The sequence below is a fragment of the Bubalus kerabau genome, chromosome 2 (genome assembly GCF_029407905.1).
Source record: "Bubalus kerabau isolate K-KA32 ecotype Philippines breed swamp buffalo chromosome 2, PCC_UOA_SB_1v2, whole genome shotgun sequence".
NCBI classification, from domain to species: Eukaryota; Metazoa; Chordata; class Mammalia; order Artiodactyla; family Bovidae; genus Bubalus; species Bubalus kerabau.
This window is the reverse complement of record NC_073625.1, coordinates 116,904,021-116,923,726: the sequence shown is the minus strand read 5'-3', so window position 1 is coordinate 116,923,726 and position 19,706 is coordinate 116,904,021. Positions and strand designations below refer to the sequence as shown.

The 19,706-nt window shown below is 49.8% G+C and overlaps 1 protein-coding gene across 1 annotated transcript in view; it reads left to right on the top strand.

Annotated features, from left to right (window-relative positions):
* Nucleotides 1-19,706, top strand: part of MUC4 (mucin 4, cell surface associated) — a 42,127-nt gene that overhangs the window by 12,124 nt on the left and 10,297 nt on the right. The window contains exons 2-18 of the mRNA XM_055570092.1: nt 858-1,930; nt 2,958-3,077; nt 3,407-3,556; nt 4,590-4,723; nt 5,607-5,771; nt 6,497-6,652; nt 7,975-8,105; nt 10,083-10,171; nt 12,362-12,535; nt 12,699-12,836; nt 13,601-13,720; nt 14,275-14,483; nt 15,375-15,465; nt 15,884-16,051; nt 16,566-16,667; nt 17,288-17,521; nt 18,627-18,764. Coding sequence (XP_055426067.1) covers nt 858-1,930; nt 2,958-3,077; nt 3,407-3,556; nt 4,590-4,723; nt 5,607-5,771; nt 6,497-6,652; nt 7,975-8,105; nt 10,083-10,171; nt 12,362-12,535; nt 12,699-12,836; nt 13,601-13,720; nt 14,275-14,483; nt 15,375-15,465; nt 15,884-16,051; nt 16,566-16,667; nt 17,288-17,521; nt 18,627-18,764 — 3,392 coding nt within the window. The remainder of the gene's footprint in view (nt 1-857; nt 1,931-2,957; nt 3,078-3,406; nt 3,557-4,589; nt 4,724-5,606; nt 5,772-6,496; nt 6,653-7,974; nt 8,106-10,082; nt 10,172-12,361; nt 12,536-12,698; nt 12,837-13,600; nt 13,721-14,274; nt 14,484-15,374; nt 15,466-15,883; nt 16,052-16,565; nt 16,668-17,287; nt 17,522-18,626; nt 18,765-19,706) is intronic.

Here is a 19,706-nt window from a genome sequence, read left to right as displayed (position 1 = left end):
CACAATTCGAGAACATCAGTTCTTTGTCACTCAGCATTCTTTATGGACCAACTCTCACATCCATATATGACTACTGGAAGGACCATAGCTTTGACTCTATGGCCCTTTGTCTGCAAAGCGATATCTCTGCTTTTTAATATATTGTCTAGGTTTGTCATAGCTTTCCTTCTAAGAAGCAAGAGTCTTTTAATTTCATGGCTGCAGTCACTGCTGCCAATAATTTTGGATCCCAAGAAAATAAAATCTGTGATTTTGGAGCACAAGAAAAGAAATCTTAGACATGGTTTAATAATTAATTCTGCAGCCATTCATTATGAAGCACTGTGATATAGAGTGCTACATGTGAAAAATAATTGTGTTATAAACTCCAACCTCACAGAAGGAAACTCTCTTGTCTCATGAGTCCTTGTATCTTATATTTACAGGCACTGCCCAAACCCAGGGGGCATCGTTGACAAGCAGACACTGTCTGACAAGCAGTGTTACTGAGGACCTGTCCCCTTCCAGCATCAGCCACACACCTCCCACATCATCAGAACTGATGACAGGAACAACCTCAGCCAACATCACTGTAGGTCAAGCAAAGGAAATATCACCCTCTGTTACTAGCAATTTTGATCCAGTCACCTCAGCAGTCTCAATAGCAGCTGGAGGAAAGAGACAATCAAAGGCATTTTCTTCCAGTTCCACTACTCGGGATACATCAGCATCTTCTCAAAACTATCAGGCTGAGCTCAGAAAGACCATGGAAGAATCCCAAACCACCACCATCACAGAAGTGAGGCAGTCATTACCTTCATCCTCTTCAAGTGGACATGCAACACAATTGAAAACTACCCATGAGACATTCCTTTCAGGCAAAACAATCTCTTCAGTCTCATCTGGTGTGAGTCACATGCTTGTAACAAAATCAAAAATGTTGACAGCACCAACCTCAACAGACAGAACATTCTCCCCATCAAATGTAAGCAATACATCTCCAATGACATCAGCATCTTCTCAGAACCACCAGACTCCGAGCATGAAAACCACCAGAGGAACACAAACCACCACCATCACAGCTGTGAGAACATCAACTGTCTCATCATCGACACGTGCACACAGATCTACAGAAGGCACTTCCCAGAGGACATCTCCTTCAGGTACAATAACCACTTCATTCCCACCCCATATGAGGTATACACCTACGGTAACATCAAAAATATGGAGAACAAAGTCCTCAGCAGACACCACTGTAGGAAACCCAAGGAACACATCACCAACTCTACCGAGACATATCCATCCAGTGTCAGTGACAAATGGACCAGAGAAACAATCAACCTTACCCCCTTCCACCACTTCTACTGGGAAAACATCAGCATCTTCTCAGAACCACCAGACTCCGAACATGAAAACCACCAGAGGAACACAAACCACCACCATCACAGCTGTGAGAACAACAACTCTCTCATCATCGACACGTGCACTCAAATCTACAGAAGACACTTCCCAGAGGACATCTCCTTCAGGTACAACAACCACTTCATTCCCACCCTATGTGAGGCATACACCTACAGTAACATCAAAAATATGGAGAACAAAAACCTCAGCAGACACCACTGTAGGAAACCCGAGGAACACATCACCAACTCTACCGAGACACATGCATCCAGTCTCCACAGTGTCAATGACAACTGGACCAGAGAAACAATCAATCTTACCCTCTTTCACCACTTCGGCTGGGAAAACATCAATGTCTCCTCAGAACCACCAGACTCCGAGCATGAAAACCACCAGGGGAACACAAACGACCACCATCACAGCTGTGAGAACATCAACTGTCTCATCATCGACACATGCACACAGATCTACAGAAGGCACTTCCCAGAGGACATCTCCTTCAGGTACAACAACCACTTCATTCCCACCCCATATGAGGTATACACCTACAGTAACATCAAAAATATTAGAACAAAAAGGTCAACAGACAACACTATAAGAAACACAATAGACAAATCCCCTTTTGTAACTGGAAGTTCTTCTCCATTCACTCCTAAAGCTTCTACACCATGGCAGTCATCAGTACAATCTACTCCTTTCCACCAGTTCTTCAACTCCACAGACATCTATGGTTTTCCATCCTCACTAAAGCAAAGACACAAAGACCACAAGATGGCCCTATACTAAAAGTTCAATCTCTACAGATGTTTCTCATGAGATATTTACTCCAGATAAAACAATAACACTCACTTCTGTATCCTTCAGTGACAGCCACACAACTCAGTCAGAAAAAGAACCATTGTCAACACCAGTGGTTGCCAGTACATTGATCACAGAAAGAGCATCCACCTCCCCTGCTAGTATTTCTTGAGTTACATCTAAAGTCTCAACAGTAGAAAACAGGAAGAACTAACCACATACTGCTATCTGAGAATATCTCAGTTAGCATTTTCCCAGACTCACTGGACACCAGGGACAGAGACCACTGCGGGTACTCTTATCAGCAGCACGAGCTCCAGTATGACTCAAACCTTCAAAACAGTCATGTCTGTATCTCCTTCATCCAAACTGTAATAGTCCCAACAAGGCAGTCAACCCCACTGTCTACCAGCATCTCTCCTCGAGAAGCATCAGCTATTTCTCAAATAGTTTCCACACAAGGCATACAGACCACACAAGAACCCCAAAAATGAATTTATTCTCCCCCATGATGAGCACAATCAAAATAGCCTCATCTGCAACTTCATTCAAACCAAGTGGACACTCAACCTCCGAAAGTATTCTTCAGGTTACATCCACCACAGATGAAGTGACAACCTTCACCCCAGCACCCTCCAGGGACAGTCACACAACTCAGTCCACCTCCACTATCACAGGACTGTGGACAGCACCAACCCACCACAACACCGCCCTGGGAACCTCAGTTGGCACCTCACTTTCCATAACAAGCACCACTAATTCTTTATTCTCTCAATCAGCCCCTGGCCCTGCAGTCACCTGGAGCTCCACCACCCGATTCACAAGTCACCCCACTCCCCTGTCTGTTACCAGCACTTCTCCAACAGTCACAGGCTCCACCATGAAGGCTGAGACATCAGGTAGGGGGACTCTGGGGTCTTGGTCTCTTACAGTAGCCCAGTTAGCTCAATTCAGCTCACAGGAGTGCCTGAGAAAGGACGTGAGCTAGCACTCCCAGCTGGAAGTCAGGTCCATGAGAAGATGAAGTCAGTGGCAGGTATGGTGGGTCACAGGCTCACCATCCACTCTACCCCAGGAGATAACTGCTTTTCTGCAGGGGGTGGTTTGGGGATGACCAGAACACAGGTTTCTAGCTGTCTCTCCCAGCTCCTAAAGTCTGTGACTCTCTTAAATTCTACTACTCTCTGACTGTCAGACCGACTCCAGTCTTCTTTCCTTGCCTGCCCAGGAAAAATCACAACCTCACAGAGGGCAGACCATGGGGGAAGCACAGCATCACTACCCTCAACAACCTCCCAGACCCTTACCACCTCCACTCCTGGGACTTCTACAGGTACCCACTCCACAGCTGCATCAGTCCCTGTTAACCCTGGGAAAGGCAAGTGATTCCATGGAGCTAGAGCCTCTCCGCCCTGGGAGGGAGAGGATGGAGCTAGACGTGGTGGTAGTTGTGGCAGCTGGATTGTATCTACCAATGACAGCCCTTGTGAGTTGTTGGGGGTTCTGTGGATCTCTCCACTGCTCCATCAGGGTCATGGGAAGTCCAGCTGCTCTCCCTATCCCCTTGATAGGGATGGGTAACTGAGTGTTTAGTCTCATCCTGCTTGCTCACAGACTATGTTGTTTCAAATCAGAAGAGCCCTACAGGGGACAATGCAAGAGCATGAGTTGGGTGCTGAGGGCTGGCTTTGCACATGGTGCTGGGCTAGGAGCTAGAAATACAGAAATGACCAAGGGGCTGTTTAGAGAGAGACATATCTTCTGCCTCAGTAGATGCCATTAGAGGAACAAACCCAGGATATTAGGTGCACTTATTGGAAGGCCCTGAGGGAATGTCAGGGGTGGATTCAAGGTGAAGAGGAGGCTTCCTGGAAAGAGTAAATAGGAACTGGGGAGAGGAAGTGCCCCATGCAGGCAGGAGGGCCTAAACAGCTGGAATAAAGGTATGGACAGGAAAAGCAGTCCTGGTGTCACCTGGGGAGGAGGTCCCCAAAGAATTTGGGGTTACCAGAAATAAGGTGAAAAGTGCCGAGAAGCAAGGCTGATGTGTGAGGGAATCTTGTAGATAACAGATCGTGTAGATGCCATCACAGCTGGGGTCAGGAAGAAATTTGCAGGAGGCCAGGAGAGCAGTGTAGGGCTTCCCAGGTGGCTCAGTGGTAAAGAATCTGCCTGCCAATGCAGGAGATGCAAGAGACTCTGGTTCAATCCCTGAGTCGGGGACATCTCCTAGAGTAGGAAATGGCAACCCACTCTAAGGTTCTTGCCCGGAAAATCCCATGGACAGAGGAGCCTGGCAGGCTACAGTCCATGGGGTCATCAGGGAAGGCTTCTTGGAGGTGAAATGCCCTACCAGCCTTAATGACTTTGGGGCCCTTGAGAACTTCCTGCTCCTCTTTGTACCGGCCCAGGTGTTCTCCTCTTCCCCTACGGGCCAAGTGCTGGAGACTGGGAGTTTGTCAGGAGGACCGTGGACTTCACCTCACCACTCTTCAAGCCCCAGATCGGCTTCCCCCTTGGCTCCTTGCTCTGGGATTCCCTCTACGTGAGTCCCCAACTGCAACCCAAAGGACAGGACTCACGACCTGCATTCCCCAGGCCCTGCTTCCCCTCCAGGGCTCAAAGATGGCCCTGTGCCCATGAGCAGCTATGACTATGAGGCTTGTCAGGACCCTCCTATGTCTCTGCCGCTGGCTCTGTTTACATACACTGTCTTTAATGACAAGGCACCAGCTGAGGAAAACAAGGAGTGAGGCTATACCCTGCCCCGTGCCCCTGCCACACACACATATGTGGACAGAGTGTTGTCACCTGAGTAGAGAGGTCCTAGGGCCCAGTAATCTCTCCACAGTTTTTGTGGCTCCCCACCCCCGCCCTTTTTTTTTTTTTTGAGTAGGAAGCCCTACTTGGGGAAACTCGACTGATGCTGTTCAAATTTTCTGTAATTATTTTCCTGGTTCCTTGGTCCAAGTACTTCATGTCTCATAGAAGAGGGCTGAAGGGCAGTTTTGGCCCTCGACGAGGGGGCTGAGCCAGGACACACTGAGAGAGCCACACAGTGATGGAGTGAGAGTATAAATTCTTTCAGCTCTAACTGATATGGCACAAGCTTCAGGGGTGGGGGCCAAGGGGATTTACCCAGAGGCCTCTGCTCTTTGGTGGGCTGGTTTATGGATGGGTCTGCCACTGAAGCAGGACAAAACCTACCACCTTAGGAAGCTCTTAAGATGAGAGGACTGGCCTATGAATGAAGTTTTTCTGGGCAAACTATGTACCCGGGCTCTCCCAGCAGGCAGGGAGATGGATGAGACCATCCATTTCCAGGGGTTGTTGACATCTCCAAGTTCCACCCTCACGAATCCCAGGAGCTGGCCCAAGTCTGGGATGCTCCCTCCCTGAATGCTAACCGGAGGAACCTTTGTGCTCAGTTCACAGATAATGGCCAAATCATTTTCCCGAAGTCAGACTACGAGATTTTCTCCTACCCCAACCCTCCCCTTAGAGGCTTTTCAGACTGGGACTCTGTGGCCATGGTGGCTCCATTCTGGGATGATGCTGATTTCTCCAGCAGCCGGGGAACCATATTTTACCAGGTGGGCCTTTCAAAGCTCAGCACACAGAGTTCTCCAGCAGCCAGCAAGGAGAGACAAAGGCCTGTGTGGAGGGCCTTGCAAGTGCTCTTGCTGTCAGAACCCTCCTGTCAGTGGGTGGGAACTGAAGCTTATATGAGGGTGGGGAGGAAACAGATTAGGACGCAGCCATGGGAAGACTGCAGTGGTGGGTGTGGGTTGGCCATCCGCTGTTGGATTTTAGAATGAGGTTGCAGGGGCTTCCTCCTAATAAGGCCGAGTCAAGCACGGCCCCTGCGTGTGCTCCTGGGTTGGGTTAATGATTCCACTCAGAGAGAGCTCTCAGTGTAGTGAAAGCTACTGCAGCAAATACTGATCATGCCCTGGCCATGGACAAGACGCTGTAGAAGGTCCAAAGGTGGAGAAGCACACACATGTCTTAAAGAGCCTCTTGTTGGACCCAGAGAAGTACAAATGGATGCAGGTGGTTGCACCATCAGAGCCAGTTTATGCTAAGAGATGCACAAGTTCAAGTTAGAAGACTTGGGTTTCTGGGTCTTGACTATCCACTTCATAACACCCCATGTTTCCCTGCAGATTGATCTTCAGGTCATTAACTGAAAACATAAGCCTGGGAGTGGGAAGGATGGAACATATGGGTGGACTAAAGTGAGCAGAAAATGGGGGTCCCTCAGGAGTATTGAGATGGGATCCTTATTTCCTTTTCCATATCTGCCTTCTTTTCCTAGGAATATGAGACTCTCTATGATGACTACAACACACTAGTGCAGAAGGTGGAGTCTTCAATTAAAATGTTAACAAAAACCGGAAACTACAAAGCCAGGTGGACGCTAAAGATCACGTGGGTTCATGTCCCCGCCTATCCTGCCCGGGTGACCATTGGGGTGAGTGGACCAGTGGGCAATGTCCTGTGAACCACCTGGAAGTCAGGCATCCTAGAATCCTAAGCAGGGACCACTTGTCTAAACTCCTCTCTGAGTCAAGGACAGATGGCTGATTAGAGCACTTCCCTCCCAGCCCACCTTTTTGCCTCCCTATCCCCCATCCCCACCACCTCCAAAACCCCCTGCTCTGTCTCCTGAGCACTTACCACATGGCAGGGTTGCCTCGGGGCTTTGCTTACATGCCTCACAGCAGCCAAAGCACTGGGTATTAGAAGACTGAAACATGGAGCATGCAATAAGTAAAAGTTGGCTGTGCCAAGTCACTTCAGTAATGTCCGACTATTTGCGACCCTATGGACTGTAGCCTGCCAGGTTCCTCTGTCCATGGGAGTCTCCAGGCAAGAATGCTGGACTGGGTTACCATGCTCTCCTCCAGGGAATCTTCCTGATACAGGGATGGAACCCATGTTTCTTATGGTTTCAGTATTGGCAGGCAGGTTCTTTACCACTAGAGCCGCCTGGGAAGCCCCCCAAATGGCTGGATATTGGCAATATTATATGGCTCAATCTAATGTAATTATCCACATATTAGAGATGAGAAAGATGATGGTTAGAGAGGTTAAGCAACTGCTCAAGGTCATCCAGCTAGCAGATGACAAAGCCAGGCCTGGAACCAAGGTTTTTCTGTCTCCAGACTCTGGCTCATGACAGAAAAGCATCCAGTGGAGAGGGGCCATGCCTCGTGCTCCCCCTAGCCTTCCCTCTGGGGCCTCACCACTCTGACAGTCACAGAGTTCTTCCTTGTGTCTGGTCTGAAGTCACCCATTTCTTTATTGGCTCAACAAATTCATTGCTTACTCACTGTGTAGAAGCACAGTGCTCGAAATCTGCCTTCAGAGAATCTCCAGTCTCACCTGCATGGTTCCTCTGTGCTATTTGGGGAGGGGACATTTGGACGATATCCTTAAATATCCCAAAGGAAGCTCCGCAGGCCTCTCTCAGCTCTCTGAGGTCTTGGCTAATCTCTCTGGTTGCTGAAGCTTTCTCAGACAGACCCTCTTCTAACAGGATTCCAACTCAGAATCCTTTACCTTTCCTCGCTGGAAAGAAGTCACAAAGAAGGGAAATACACCACAGCAGGTGCTTTGACAGTCAGGGTGGAATCTCTGCAAAATTCCAAAATTGCCTGTATTTAAGCCCATGCCTTTGTTCTCAGAGGTCAGGAAAAGGTGATGTGGGTGTCAGAGTGGGGGTGTGGGATGGGTGATGGGACACCCCAGATCTCTCACAGGCATCCCTGTTTGTCTCCAACCAACCCCCAGACCAACACCTACCAGGCCATCCTTTCCACGGACGGGAGCAGGTCCTATGCCCTGTTTCTCTACCAAAGTGGTGGTATGCAGTGGAATGTGACCGGGCGACCTGGCAACTCTGTCCTGATGGGCTTTGCCAGGTAGGACAGGGATGGGCTGGCAGCCGTGAGTAGATAATGGGAGGTGGTGCAGAGCAGGGCTTGCACTGCACACACTCTGTCCCCCAGAACTGGGCAGGACTCTTCCTCGCCAATGCTTCTGACTCACGCTGATTCTGGTTTCCACTTCTTTCTGTTTCAAATGCAAAGATCCCGCTTCACCCTGCCATTCTCTTTCCTATCCCAGTTCCGTGCATGGTGATAATAAATCCCAGAGCTTTGACTTCTAGGATTTCCATTGACATTAGCTGACTGCTCTTGACTTGTCAACATTTATTACACCAAGTACTTCAGTTCAGTTCAGTTCAGTCGCTCAGTCGTGTCTGACTGTTTGCGACCCCATGGATTGCAGCACGCCAGGCTTCCCTGTCCATCACCAATACCAAGTACTTAACAGGCATTATTTCATTTGACAATCACAACCCCCCCATGAAGGAGATACTATTTATTATCCATTCTGCAGGTCAGGAAACTGAGGTACAAATGGATGAGTCATTGCCCAAAGAGCTGGAAAGTAAGTGGCAAAGCAGAAAGTTGAATACAAAAATACAAGGCTGAAATCTGCCTTTCTGACTTTATTAAAACTTTTTATTTTATATTGGAATATAGCCAATTAACAATATTGTGATAGTTTCAGGTAGACAGCAAAGGGACTCAGCCATACATATACATGTATCCATTCTCCCCTAAACTCCCTTCCCATCCAGGAACTCCCATCTAGAGTTCCCTGTGCTATACAGTAGGTCCTCATTGGTTATCCATCTTAAATATACCAATGTGTACATGTCGATCCCAAACTCCCTAACGATCCCTTCTCCCCATCCTTCCTCCCTAGTAACCATAAGTTTGTTTTCTATAAGTCTGTGAGTCTGTTTCTGTTTTGTAAATAAGTTCATTTGTATCATTTCTTTTTAGATTCCACGTACAAGTGATATCACACAATATTTTTCTTTCTCTGAATTATTTCACTCAGTATGACAATTTCTAGTTTCTGATGGGCTGAGAATTAACCTCTCACCCAACGGCACCAACAGCTTGTGTGGGTCAGTGGCAAAGAGGGAAAGCAGAGAGATGGATGAGCTGTGGTTGCGGACGTGGGTTCCCAAGTGTGGGAATGGCTCATTCTCTAACACAATAGTTTTCAACCATGATGTATGTGCAGTCGGTTGTGAAGGTCCCATGTAAACTGTTATTGGTAATTGCTGTAAATGCCTTTCTCCTAGAATGTGTTCGGGATTGTCCCTATAATTACATTGCTTTCACTTGCTTTTGAACATGCCCTGAAGGAGAAAGGACTGGAATTATCTAACTAGCTAGGAATTTCCCACCATTCTGAGGGCACCCATGGAAGGTGTCATGCCCATGTGCGTCATCTGTCCTATGTCAAAGAGGAGAAAGGATCCTAGTGGCTGCTCTGAGGCATGACCCAGAGTCTGCAGGCCCCACTCTGGGGTTTCCTCCTTCCTGGAGCAGGGTTTAAACACCGTACCCTGGGCAGGGGGGTGGGGTGGGGTGGGGGTGGGGTGGCACACACATTGTCTGGATCCTCCTAACTCGAAGACTAGCTCTTAACCTGCACCACCAACCATCCCCTATAGCACCGCCTCTCCAACACCTAGTTGAAGGGAAACTAACAGGAAAGAGGCCTGAGATGTTGCTTTCAACCCCTGTCTCAGGACCAGTTCACTGCAGTTTGTGCTCAGATGTGAGATAAATTAGGTCCTCCCACCCCTCCCCCATCTGCCTCCTCCCCAGTCCTGCTTAGCACAGGGGATCAGTGATTCTGGCTGGCTGCCTGACCAGCTGGCTCGATAGCTGATGGGCCAACTGATAACTAATGACTGGCTGGACAGAGTGGGTGGCTGGCTGATTGACTCGCTGGATGAATGAGCAACTTGCCGACTAAGAGGAAGGACTCTGTGTGTGATGAAGGCCAGGCATTCTTTTCTTTGCCCACAGTGGAGATGGGTATTTCAAAAACAGCCAGTTGACATTCCATCCAGTATGGGAGAAGTATCGTCCAGACCAATTCCTGGATTCCAACTCAGGTAAAAGCACCACTTATTAGACTGGAGAGACTCAAGTCCTCTTCTGTCTCCCACTCCATATGCTGTGACAGTCCTCAAAGGGCAGCTCCCGTGCATGTCCACAAAAGGGTGTTTCCATACCATCTGACCTCCCACAGCTGGGATCTGGCCTGGGCACCGCCCAGGGAGCAGCATGCCTTCTGCACCCTCTTGCAGTGCAGAGTGTCCTCCCTGGAATCAGCCCAAAGCCAGCAGGACTGAGTGGGGGCCCAGATCCTGGAAGTAAGGACGTGAGTATGGCAGGAGGCGGGGACATGAATGGGCAGTTAGGACAAGTCTCCAAGTGTCCTGTCCCAGAGCTGGATGAGAACCCACATGAGATTCCTTAATGGATCTACCGAGAGGAATTCCAGGGGGTCTGACATCCATTCAGTCACCATTTATCGAGTACCTGCTGTGTGCTGAACACTGTGCTACGTGTGCTAAGAGCCAGAAGTATGAAAACATTTTTAAAGAGAGCAGCTCTGTTTGCTCTCAAAGAGCTCTCACTTTGGTAAGAAGGCCAGTACTTTAGGCTCCAAGGGCCTCCTCCATGACTTGTACTGCCTGGGGGCGCCAAAGGGAAAGAAATGACAGTTTCCAAAGTGTGATAGAACAAAAGATATTTTAGCATTAGAAATTAGCCATGTGGACCATGAAGCATAAATCCAGTTCTGTTTGTTCTGTGGCAAGAAAGTCTGGTAAACGTAAGCCAAGTCAGATCATTGGTGCCACCTGGTGGAGAAAGCTGTTCTATCAGCTTGGTGGTGATTTAGTCTCTTGGTGTCCGACTCTTTGAGATCCCATGGACTGTAGCCGCCAGGCTCCTCTGTCCATGGGATTCTTCAGGCAAGAATACTGGAGCGGGTTGCCATTTCCTTCTCCAGGGGATCTTCCTGACCCAGGGATTGAACCTGGGTTTCCTGCATTGCAGGAGGATTCTTTACTGACTGAGCTATGAGGGAAGCTCCATCCTATCAGATATAAGGCCCTTCTATCCAGATGCCTCTGCTTGTGATATAAGGGGTGTAGTGTGATTGTGTGTGTGTGTGTGTGTGTGTGTTGGATAGTATCTAGTGTGTTTCTCCTGATTGCAGAGAAAATACACAAACAGATATCATAAAATGACTATCCTTTTCAAAACCTTATCAAACTATAGTCATCTTGATGATTTCTTCTTTTGTGTGGGAATAGGACCAAAATCTAATACATTATGTCCTATTGAATTCTGCTGTATTCTGGAGCCCTGTTTCTCACTCATGGCAGCTAGGGGGGCAGTAAATAACTTAACAGTTAATTAAATGTCTGGGCTTCCCATGTAGCGCTAGTGGTAAAGAGCCTGCCTTCAATGCAGGAGACGTAAGAGACTTGAGTTCGATCCCTGGGTTGGAAAGATCCCCTGGAGGAGGACATGGCAACCCACTCCAGTATTCTTGCCTGGAGAGTCCCATGGACAAAGGAGCCTGGCGGGCTACAGCCCTTAGGGTCGCAAAGAGTTGGGCACAACTAAAGTGACTTAGCACTCATGCCCACAATTAAAGGTCTATTTAAATTTCAAATGCTCTTCAGGGATTCTTCTCCCAGTTACCTCCCCTTTCCAAGGATGGCATCTGGGCACAGGGGAAGCTCCCCCAGTTTCATATTGTTGGAGCAGGTGTCTGTTTCACATGCCACCTTCCCTGTGGCTCCTCAGCTGGCCTCTGAACATCAGCCTCTGTCCTGGCTGCTTTAGCCACTGGTATGTCTGTGCAAGTGTCTGAGCGTGTGGCTGGTGGCATCCCTCACTGAGATACAGGGTACATAAGGAAGAGCTGGTCTTGGGGGACTGGAAGAACTGGAGATTAGAGTAGCAGGCAGGAGGGCGGAGAATGGAGTACACTGAAGCTTGGGCCAGGGTTTGGCTCTGAGTTGGGTACAGATGAGGTCTCCCTGCCCAGCACTTGTCCCAGGATCTCACCCTAAGATCCAAGTTTAGGGTTCTGAAGCTCACATCAGAGGGACCTTTGCGGGGAATCACAGCCAATCTGCATTGGGCTCATCCCTCGAAGACTGTCCAGGGTGCAGGAAGTGGCACGCAGAGGATGCACTGCTGAGTTTTGCTTGTCCCTAAAGCTAAATAAGAGTCTGTGGCCCCACGTCCTGGGATATCCCCTTCTTCCTTTGCTGCCCCAGGCCTCCGGGGGCTACAGATCTACAAGCTGCACAGAGAGGAAAAGCCCAGTTACCGTCTCCGGTGTCTGCAGTGGTTGAAGAGACAGCCTCAGTGGCCCAGCTGGGGCTGGAACCAGATCTCCTGCCCTTGCTCCTGGAACCAGGGAGTATTGGATTTAAGATTCCAGTCCATCAGCAGAGGTAACAGATCCTTCTGGTCTCTGGCAGCACTCCCACCGTCCCTATAAGCCCACTCACTCTCCCTCTGGCCGTGCCTGACCTTTCCCTTTTGGGGCTCCCTCCATCCCTCCCCAGAAACACCCCCGTGCCATGGCTGCCGCCACCACTGACAGCCCAGGCCTGAGAGTGTCTGGGCTTGTTGCAGGCAGCAGGCAGCTGTGCAGCTTCTCCTCCTGGCGTGGGGGTGTGTGCTGCCGCTACGGACCCTGGGGAGAGCTACTCCAAGGCTGGAGAGTGCAGAGTCCTTGGCAACTTGGTAAGTGTGTTGGCAGACAACTTGAGCCCGCGTTTTCTGGAGCTCTCTGTCCTTCTCTGTCAGGGACCAGCTTGGGCTCCACACCAGCAGTGGGACCAGCAGCATGAAGCCTCTCGTCCCTGTTTTCTCCCAGCTGCCTCCCCTCCATTTCCTGACCTTGTAAAAACAGGAAGTTTCCAGCATCCCTTTCAGCTGGCATCCTAGGGATTCCTGATTGAGCTCCTCTTGCCCCGTCTCCACTTGGCCCATAGCCCCAGCTGATAGGGGCATCTTTCTAGCGAAGTGGCAGAGGCCTGGTCTGACCTCGTCAACCTGGACCCAGATTAGCAGGCTGTCTGGGGGAAGACATAGAGTCATCTCTTGCAGAGACCCTCCAAAGGAGCTAGAGGGGATGGAGCTGGGATGGGGATGGGCCCAGGGGAACATCTGTTCCCTGTAAAGGCAGCAGCCTCCTAGTCCCCAGACCACCAGCCACAGCCTCTTGCTCCCAGCACTTTGAGAGTGGTGGGTCTCAGCCCTCAGCCTTCAAGAAAGGAAGAACCCTGTGCCTGCCCACCAGGGGCTTTGCTGCCCATGTCTCCACCAAGCCCACAAGGGAGACAGTAACTGGTCCATGGTCTAAGGTCATTGAGCAGAGTGGGATCTGAACTCATGTGGGTCTGACTTCCAAACCACATCCTTGTTGCCCTTATCATCCTGCCCAAACCTCCCAGCTGCATCCTGCAGGTCCGCCATCTCCACTAACATGCTGCTCTTCTGCACAGACCAAGAACTGGAGCTGCAAAACTGGTGTTGCCATTTCAACAGCAAGCCCTCCTTCTGCGCCCTGTACCAGCTAAGGCGGCCCCCAGTCAGCTGCGCCGGGTACCAGCCCTCAAGTCTTGGTGAGGCTGCTGGGACCTGGCCCTTCCACTTCCAGAGCCCAAGTGGAAGACCAAGGGAGCGATACACTCTTGGGGTTTGAACGGGGACAGCACAAGCTTCCTGGGGCAGGACTGTAGTCACAGGGAAGATGGAGGTGTGTGCAGAGTGTGGCAGAGGAGGGACTTCACCCATGGCCTTGGGGGAGGGGAAGGTGTGGTGGATCAGGGGCTAATGAGGAAGTGGATGGGGTGGGGGCACACAAGTGCAAGAGGAATTTTGGGGAGAGTTAAATGCTCCCTGAGCACCTCCCCAGGCTGAAGTCTCCCAGGCCCTTCTTTCCCTGGTCTGCCCTGCCAATGTGTTAGTTGCTCAGTCGTGTCTGACTCTTTGTGACCCCACGGACTGTAGCCTGCTAGGCTCCTCTGTCCATGGGATTCTTCAGGCAAGAATACTGGAGTGGGTAGCCAATCCCTTCTCCAGGGGGATCTTCCTGACCCAGGGATCGAACCCAGGTCTCCTGAGTGGCAGGCAGATTGTTTATCGCCCTGCCAATGTGGTACCTCCTTTTTTCCAGCCTGGATGGTCGGGGACCCTCACATCACCACCTTGGATGGTGTCAATTACACCTTCAATGGGCTGGGAGACTTCCTGCTGGTCCGGACCCAGGACAGAAACTCCTCCTTCCTGCTGCAGGGCCGCACTGCACAGACACACTCAGCAAATGCCACCAACTTCATTGGCTTTGCTGCTGAATACCGCTCCAGCAGCCTGCACCCTATCACGGTGAGTTGGAGGTGGGGGCACTCCCCTCACACGGAGCCTTTAGCTCAGGGACCTTCAGCTGGAGACTAAGGCCCAGGTGGAAAAAGAGAAGGAGGAAGGAAAGGGGCTAGAGGCAGTGAGGAAGCATCCTGCCAGAGCAGTGGTTCAAATCAGGAGTTTGGGATTAACAAATTCACACTACTATAAATAACATAGGCCTTCCCCAGGTGGCTCAGTGGTAAAGAATCCGCCTGCAATGCAAGAGCCATAGGAGACGTGGGTTCAATCCCAGGGTTGGGAAGATCCCCTGCAGGAAGGCATGGCAACCTACTCCAGTATTCTTGCCTGGAGAATTCCATGGACAGAGGAGCCTGGCGGGGCTACAAAAAGTCAGACACAACTGAAGCAACATAGATAACCAACAAGGACCTACTGTATAGTACAGGGAACTCTACTCAGTATTTTGTAATAACCTATAAGAGAAGAGAATCTGAAGAATTACATATATATATATTCTATATATGTATGTATGTTTGAATTGCTGTGCTATACACCTGAAACTAACATGATTTTGTAAATCAACTGTATTTAAATATAAATAAAGAGTCAACCCTGGAGACACTGGCTTAAGGTCCTGTGAGACTGAAGAAACAACATCCAGCACCTTGTATTCCTTAGAGTAAAATAGGGATAATAATATTACCTACCTCACAGGGCTGTTGTGAGATTTAAAAGCTGATCTCTGAAATGTACCTTGCTCAGAGCCTGGGCCAAGCACCCTCATGCATGGTAGCTAGCATCACCTCATGGTCACACTCCCCATCACTTTCACCATCGTCCAAGCCCCAGGCTCCTTCCTCTGTTTCCAGCCCTGTGCAGGTTGGGCTGAGGTCTCTGCCAACTCCCTTCCAGGTTCAATGGCTCCTTAAGCCCAATAACACAATCCATGTTCAGCTCAATAACCAGACCATAGCATTTGAGACTAACGGTGAAGATACAAAAGGTAGGCTGGGCCTCTCCTGCCTCCCTGGGTCAGGGTCAGCGGGGTGCCCAGCATTGGGGAGCAGGGTGCTGGGGTGGAGAGGCAGTGGTCTTGGGGCGGAGCACCATGGTCGTCACCCCATGGTCCCTCCAGCAGCCGTGCGGGAGCAACTTCTTCACTGGAGCCAGGCCTTAAACTTCCCTCTTCACATCTCTCCTTCCTCTGGGGCCTCCTCCTTAGTCCCCAGGGAGAAGAGGGTGGGATGGGCCACGAGCATGTCCTGTGAGTGTGCTTTGTGGTCACTGGAGAAGGACCGTGCCAGGCATCTCCCAGCTGCTTTCAGTCTCCTCTCTGCATCTTTGAACTTTACTGCTGACAAGTCCTGGGCCTCCAGGGCTCCAACGCTGGCTTTTTCCTCATTTGTCTCCCAACATTCTAGACCAGGAAATCTTCAACAGCTCTGGAGTCATAATGACCCACTACGGCTCCACGATATCAGCCAGTTTCGATGGTGCTGTGGCCATCTCCGTGCTCGCTATCTCCAACATCCTCCACATCTCCTGCAGCCTTTCGAAGGGGTATCAGAACCACACTGAGGGCCTCATGGGTAAGGAGCGGGCAGCACTCTGCCTCTGGAGCAGAGCTCAGATCCCCAGCCCACAGGCAGCTTCCCATCCAGTGCACCTGCGGACATCCCGAGTAGAGTTTTCTTTTCTCAGCGGAGGAGGAAGTGGGACCTCTTTAGCAGCCTTTGAGGCTCACTTCCCAGCCTCCCTAAGCTGCAGGCCTGGGGCAGCCGAGGGGCCACTGAGGATGGGCTCTGGAGAGCATGGGGCCCAGCAGCCGCCCTTCCCCCACCTCCCTCCCTCCCTTGGGCTTCACACCCTCCTTTCATCCCCCACATTCCCTCCCTTCTTTCTCCACTTCCTCCTTTCCCTGAAGCAGAGGGTAGGCTCTGAGGTTATAGTCCTCTCCCCTCCTCCTGAGCAGAGAGCAGATGCCACTGAAAGAGGCTTCCCAGGCCCCCTACTCCTCCCCACATCTCCCTGTGCCCTGTTGGATGCTCCCTGGGGAAGGGAGGGCCACCTCCCAGGGTGGCTGAGTCCTGCTTTGTCCCCCAGGCTTCTGGAACGGCAACCCAGATGACGACTTCAGGATGCCCAATGGCTCCACCATACCTAAAAAGAGCTCCGAGGAGATGCTTTTTCACTATGGAATGACCTGTGAGTCTGGGCCTCAGGGTCTTTGAGCAGATGGGGCAGGTCCCGGGTGAAGGAAGCTGCTGTACTGTCCCCCTCAGGCCTATGGGAGCAAGACCTCTGTCCTTCATGAGAGAGGAGTAGAAAGGAAGAGACCTGGGGATGCTGGTGCCACCTCAGCTTTGTCCCCTCCATTCCCATCCCACCCACAGTCCTTCAACCTGGAAAAGAAGATGAGGGAGGTGGGTGGCCCTCACTCCCTAGAGCGGGGATTTCCAGATGTAGAATCTGGAAGTCACTCTGTCTCCCCAATCCCAAACTATATAAAGCGAGGGTAAGGGGTGGGCACAGGTGGCACTGGTGATAAAGAATCTGCCTGCCAATTCAGAAGACTTAAGATACAGGGGTTCCATCCCTGGGTTGGGAGGATCCCCTGGAGGAGGGCATGGCAACCCATTTCAGTATTCTTGCCTGGAGAATCCCATGGACAGAGGAGCCTGGTGAGCTATAGTCCATAGGGCCACAAAGAGTCAGACGTGACTGAAGTGACTTAGCACACAGCACGCACAAGGGGCAGACACAACGGAATATAGCTGGAGCCCCACCCTGGTGCCACCATCATTGCATCACATAATGTGTTTTAGGGAAAATCAACGGAACAAGCCTTTTTGGCAAGAGGGACGACCATTTGCTTTCCAGCTTCACCCCTGTCTTCCTTTCACAACTGCTGCGAAACACATCCCTGAACAAAAATTTGACCTCTTCTTGTCATGGAGATGATCAATGCATCTTTGATGTCCTGGCTACAGGAAGCGAAAAGCTCGGAAATGACACTAGGGCGATATTTAGAATCTACCAGCAGATGAACACTACCCTGAGTAAGTGGTGTGAGGCCTGGGGAGGCGTGTGCAGAGTTAGGGCCCAGATAAGGGGACGGCCTTCCATGACACTCCTTTGAGCTACACATTTGTAAAATTTAACAGATTGTTTTGCTCAAGCTATTGCTCTACTCAAACCTTCCCATGACTTCCCAGCTCACTCTGTTCTTAATGATGACCTTCAAAGCCCTATCCAGTCTGACCCCATTGCCTCTCCAAACTCTTCTCCTAGGACTCCCAGCCCCACTCCCTCCACACCAGCCCCACTGGCTTCTTTGTATTCCTCAGACATGCCTGGCTCCCTCCCAACTCAGACTGCACATGCAGTTCTTTTTGCCTGCTACGCTTTGCCCGAGGCTGCCTGGCAGGCTACCCCAGGTGCCTGGTGCCCCTCACCTCCTTCCAGTTTCTATTCAAATGTCACCTTCTCAGCAGGGCCTTTCTTGGCTAACCTGTCTAAAATTTCACATTCACCCACACTTCCTATTTGCCTTCCCTGTTTTGTTTTTCCTCCTTAGCATCTATAACTATCTATTAGTTAACAACATATTTTCTAATTTTCGTAGGTATCTTTTTTTATTATTTGTCTGTTGCAGCATCCTTACTACGTAGAACAGTGCCAACCATAGAGTAGGTGCTCAATAAATATTTGTTAAGTGACTGGCTGAATGAATGAATGAACAATGAAATGGAAATAGCAGGGCTCCAAAACACAGAGACCAGTGAAAAGGTTACACTCCCTCTCTATTCCTGACAAACACAATGCCGATGACGTTACCCTCGTGGTTTTCAGTCCTCTTCCAAATGTAAAACTCCTCAGTAGTCTGAACAACGCTGTCCTCTGATTCACTTCACATTACACCCAGCATAGCATTCTGATCAGGAAAGAACTTGAAATAAATCCTGTCTGGGGAGAAGGTTGGGCAATAAAACCGCAGCCTGATCTTCATGGGTTTGTGAGCTGGTGCACAGACTAACTCCTGTTTCTGGAGACAGGTCCCAGCCCGAGGCACGCCTCCCGCAAGCTAGAGGACTGAAAAGAGATGGCCCAGAAGGTAAAGGGAGTATCCTGCCTTAAACCCCACATCCCTTCTTTGTGTCTCAGATCAGTACCCACCCTCTATCAAGGGTCCTGATGTGATAAAAGCCTACATGGGACAGACCACAGTGGTTAATTACACCAGCGATGCTAAGGGCATCACATTCACCCTCAGAGAAAACTGCACGGACTTCAAGCTCTTTGGTAAGAACACTTGGCTGGGGGTTAGCGGATAGTCAGAGTCAAACTTTGGGTAATTTTGCATTATTATATCCTGTGCAACTTCATGTCACTTCTTTACTGGAATATCCAGGACCAGCATTTCTTAGGAATGATCACTATAATTCAAGTGTACACTCGTGGCGGATTCATGTTGATGTATGGCAAAACCAATACAATATTGTAAAGTAATTAGCCTCCAATTAAAATAAAAAAAAAAAAAAAAAAGACTTCAAGTTTGGGGAAAAAGAACAAACAAATAGGTGCCCCGCCCCCCATCGCCAGTGAATAGCAGTGATGGGCTTATGGAGATTTGGCCAGCTAGCTAGATTGCCTCTGGGCATATACAACTTAGTCAAAGATTCATTTCATCTCAGTCTTGAAATATGTTATCATCTTCATGTAATTGACAAATTATTAGAATAAATATATCAATTAACAGGTACTAAATTTAAAACATTGTCTATCTATTAAAAGAAGGATATCACATGGAACAAGATTTAAGGAAATACAAAACCTTTATTTGCTCCATTTCTCACTATTTTTCTGTTTGTCAACCGTGTTTACCTCACTTTGTCTCTCCTTGTCTGCTTTTCTGTGCTTGGGCCAAGGAAAGCTTCATCTTTCTTTCGCAGGAATGGTGTGAAGACTCCAGTTCAGGCCGGTAACCATGATCCGGCTCAAGAGTCAAAGCCCAGAGAACTCCCTGGCAGTCCAGTGTTTAAGACTCAGCTCTTACACTTTCACTGCCATGGGGCTGGGTTCAAACCTGGGTGGGGAACTAAGATCCCACAAGTTGTGCAGCGTGGCCAAAGGAAAAAAAAAAGAGTCAAAGCCCACAGCAAGTAGCTTGCCTTCTGTTGCCAGCACTAGTTAAGCTGGTGACTGTTCTTTGCCAAACCAAAGCCCTTAGGGACCTTATTCTGA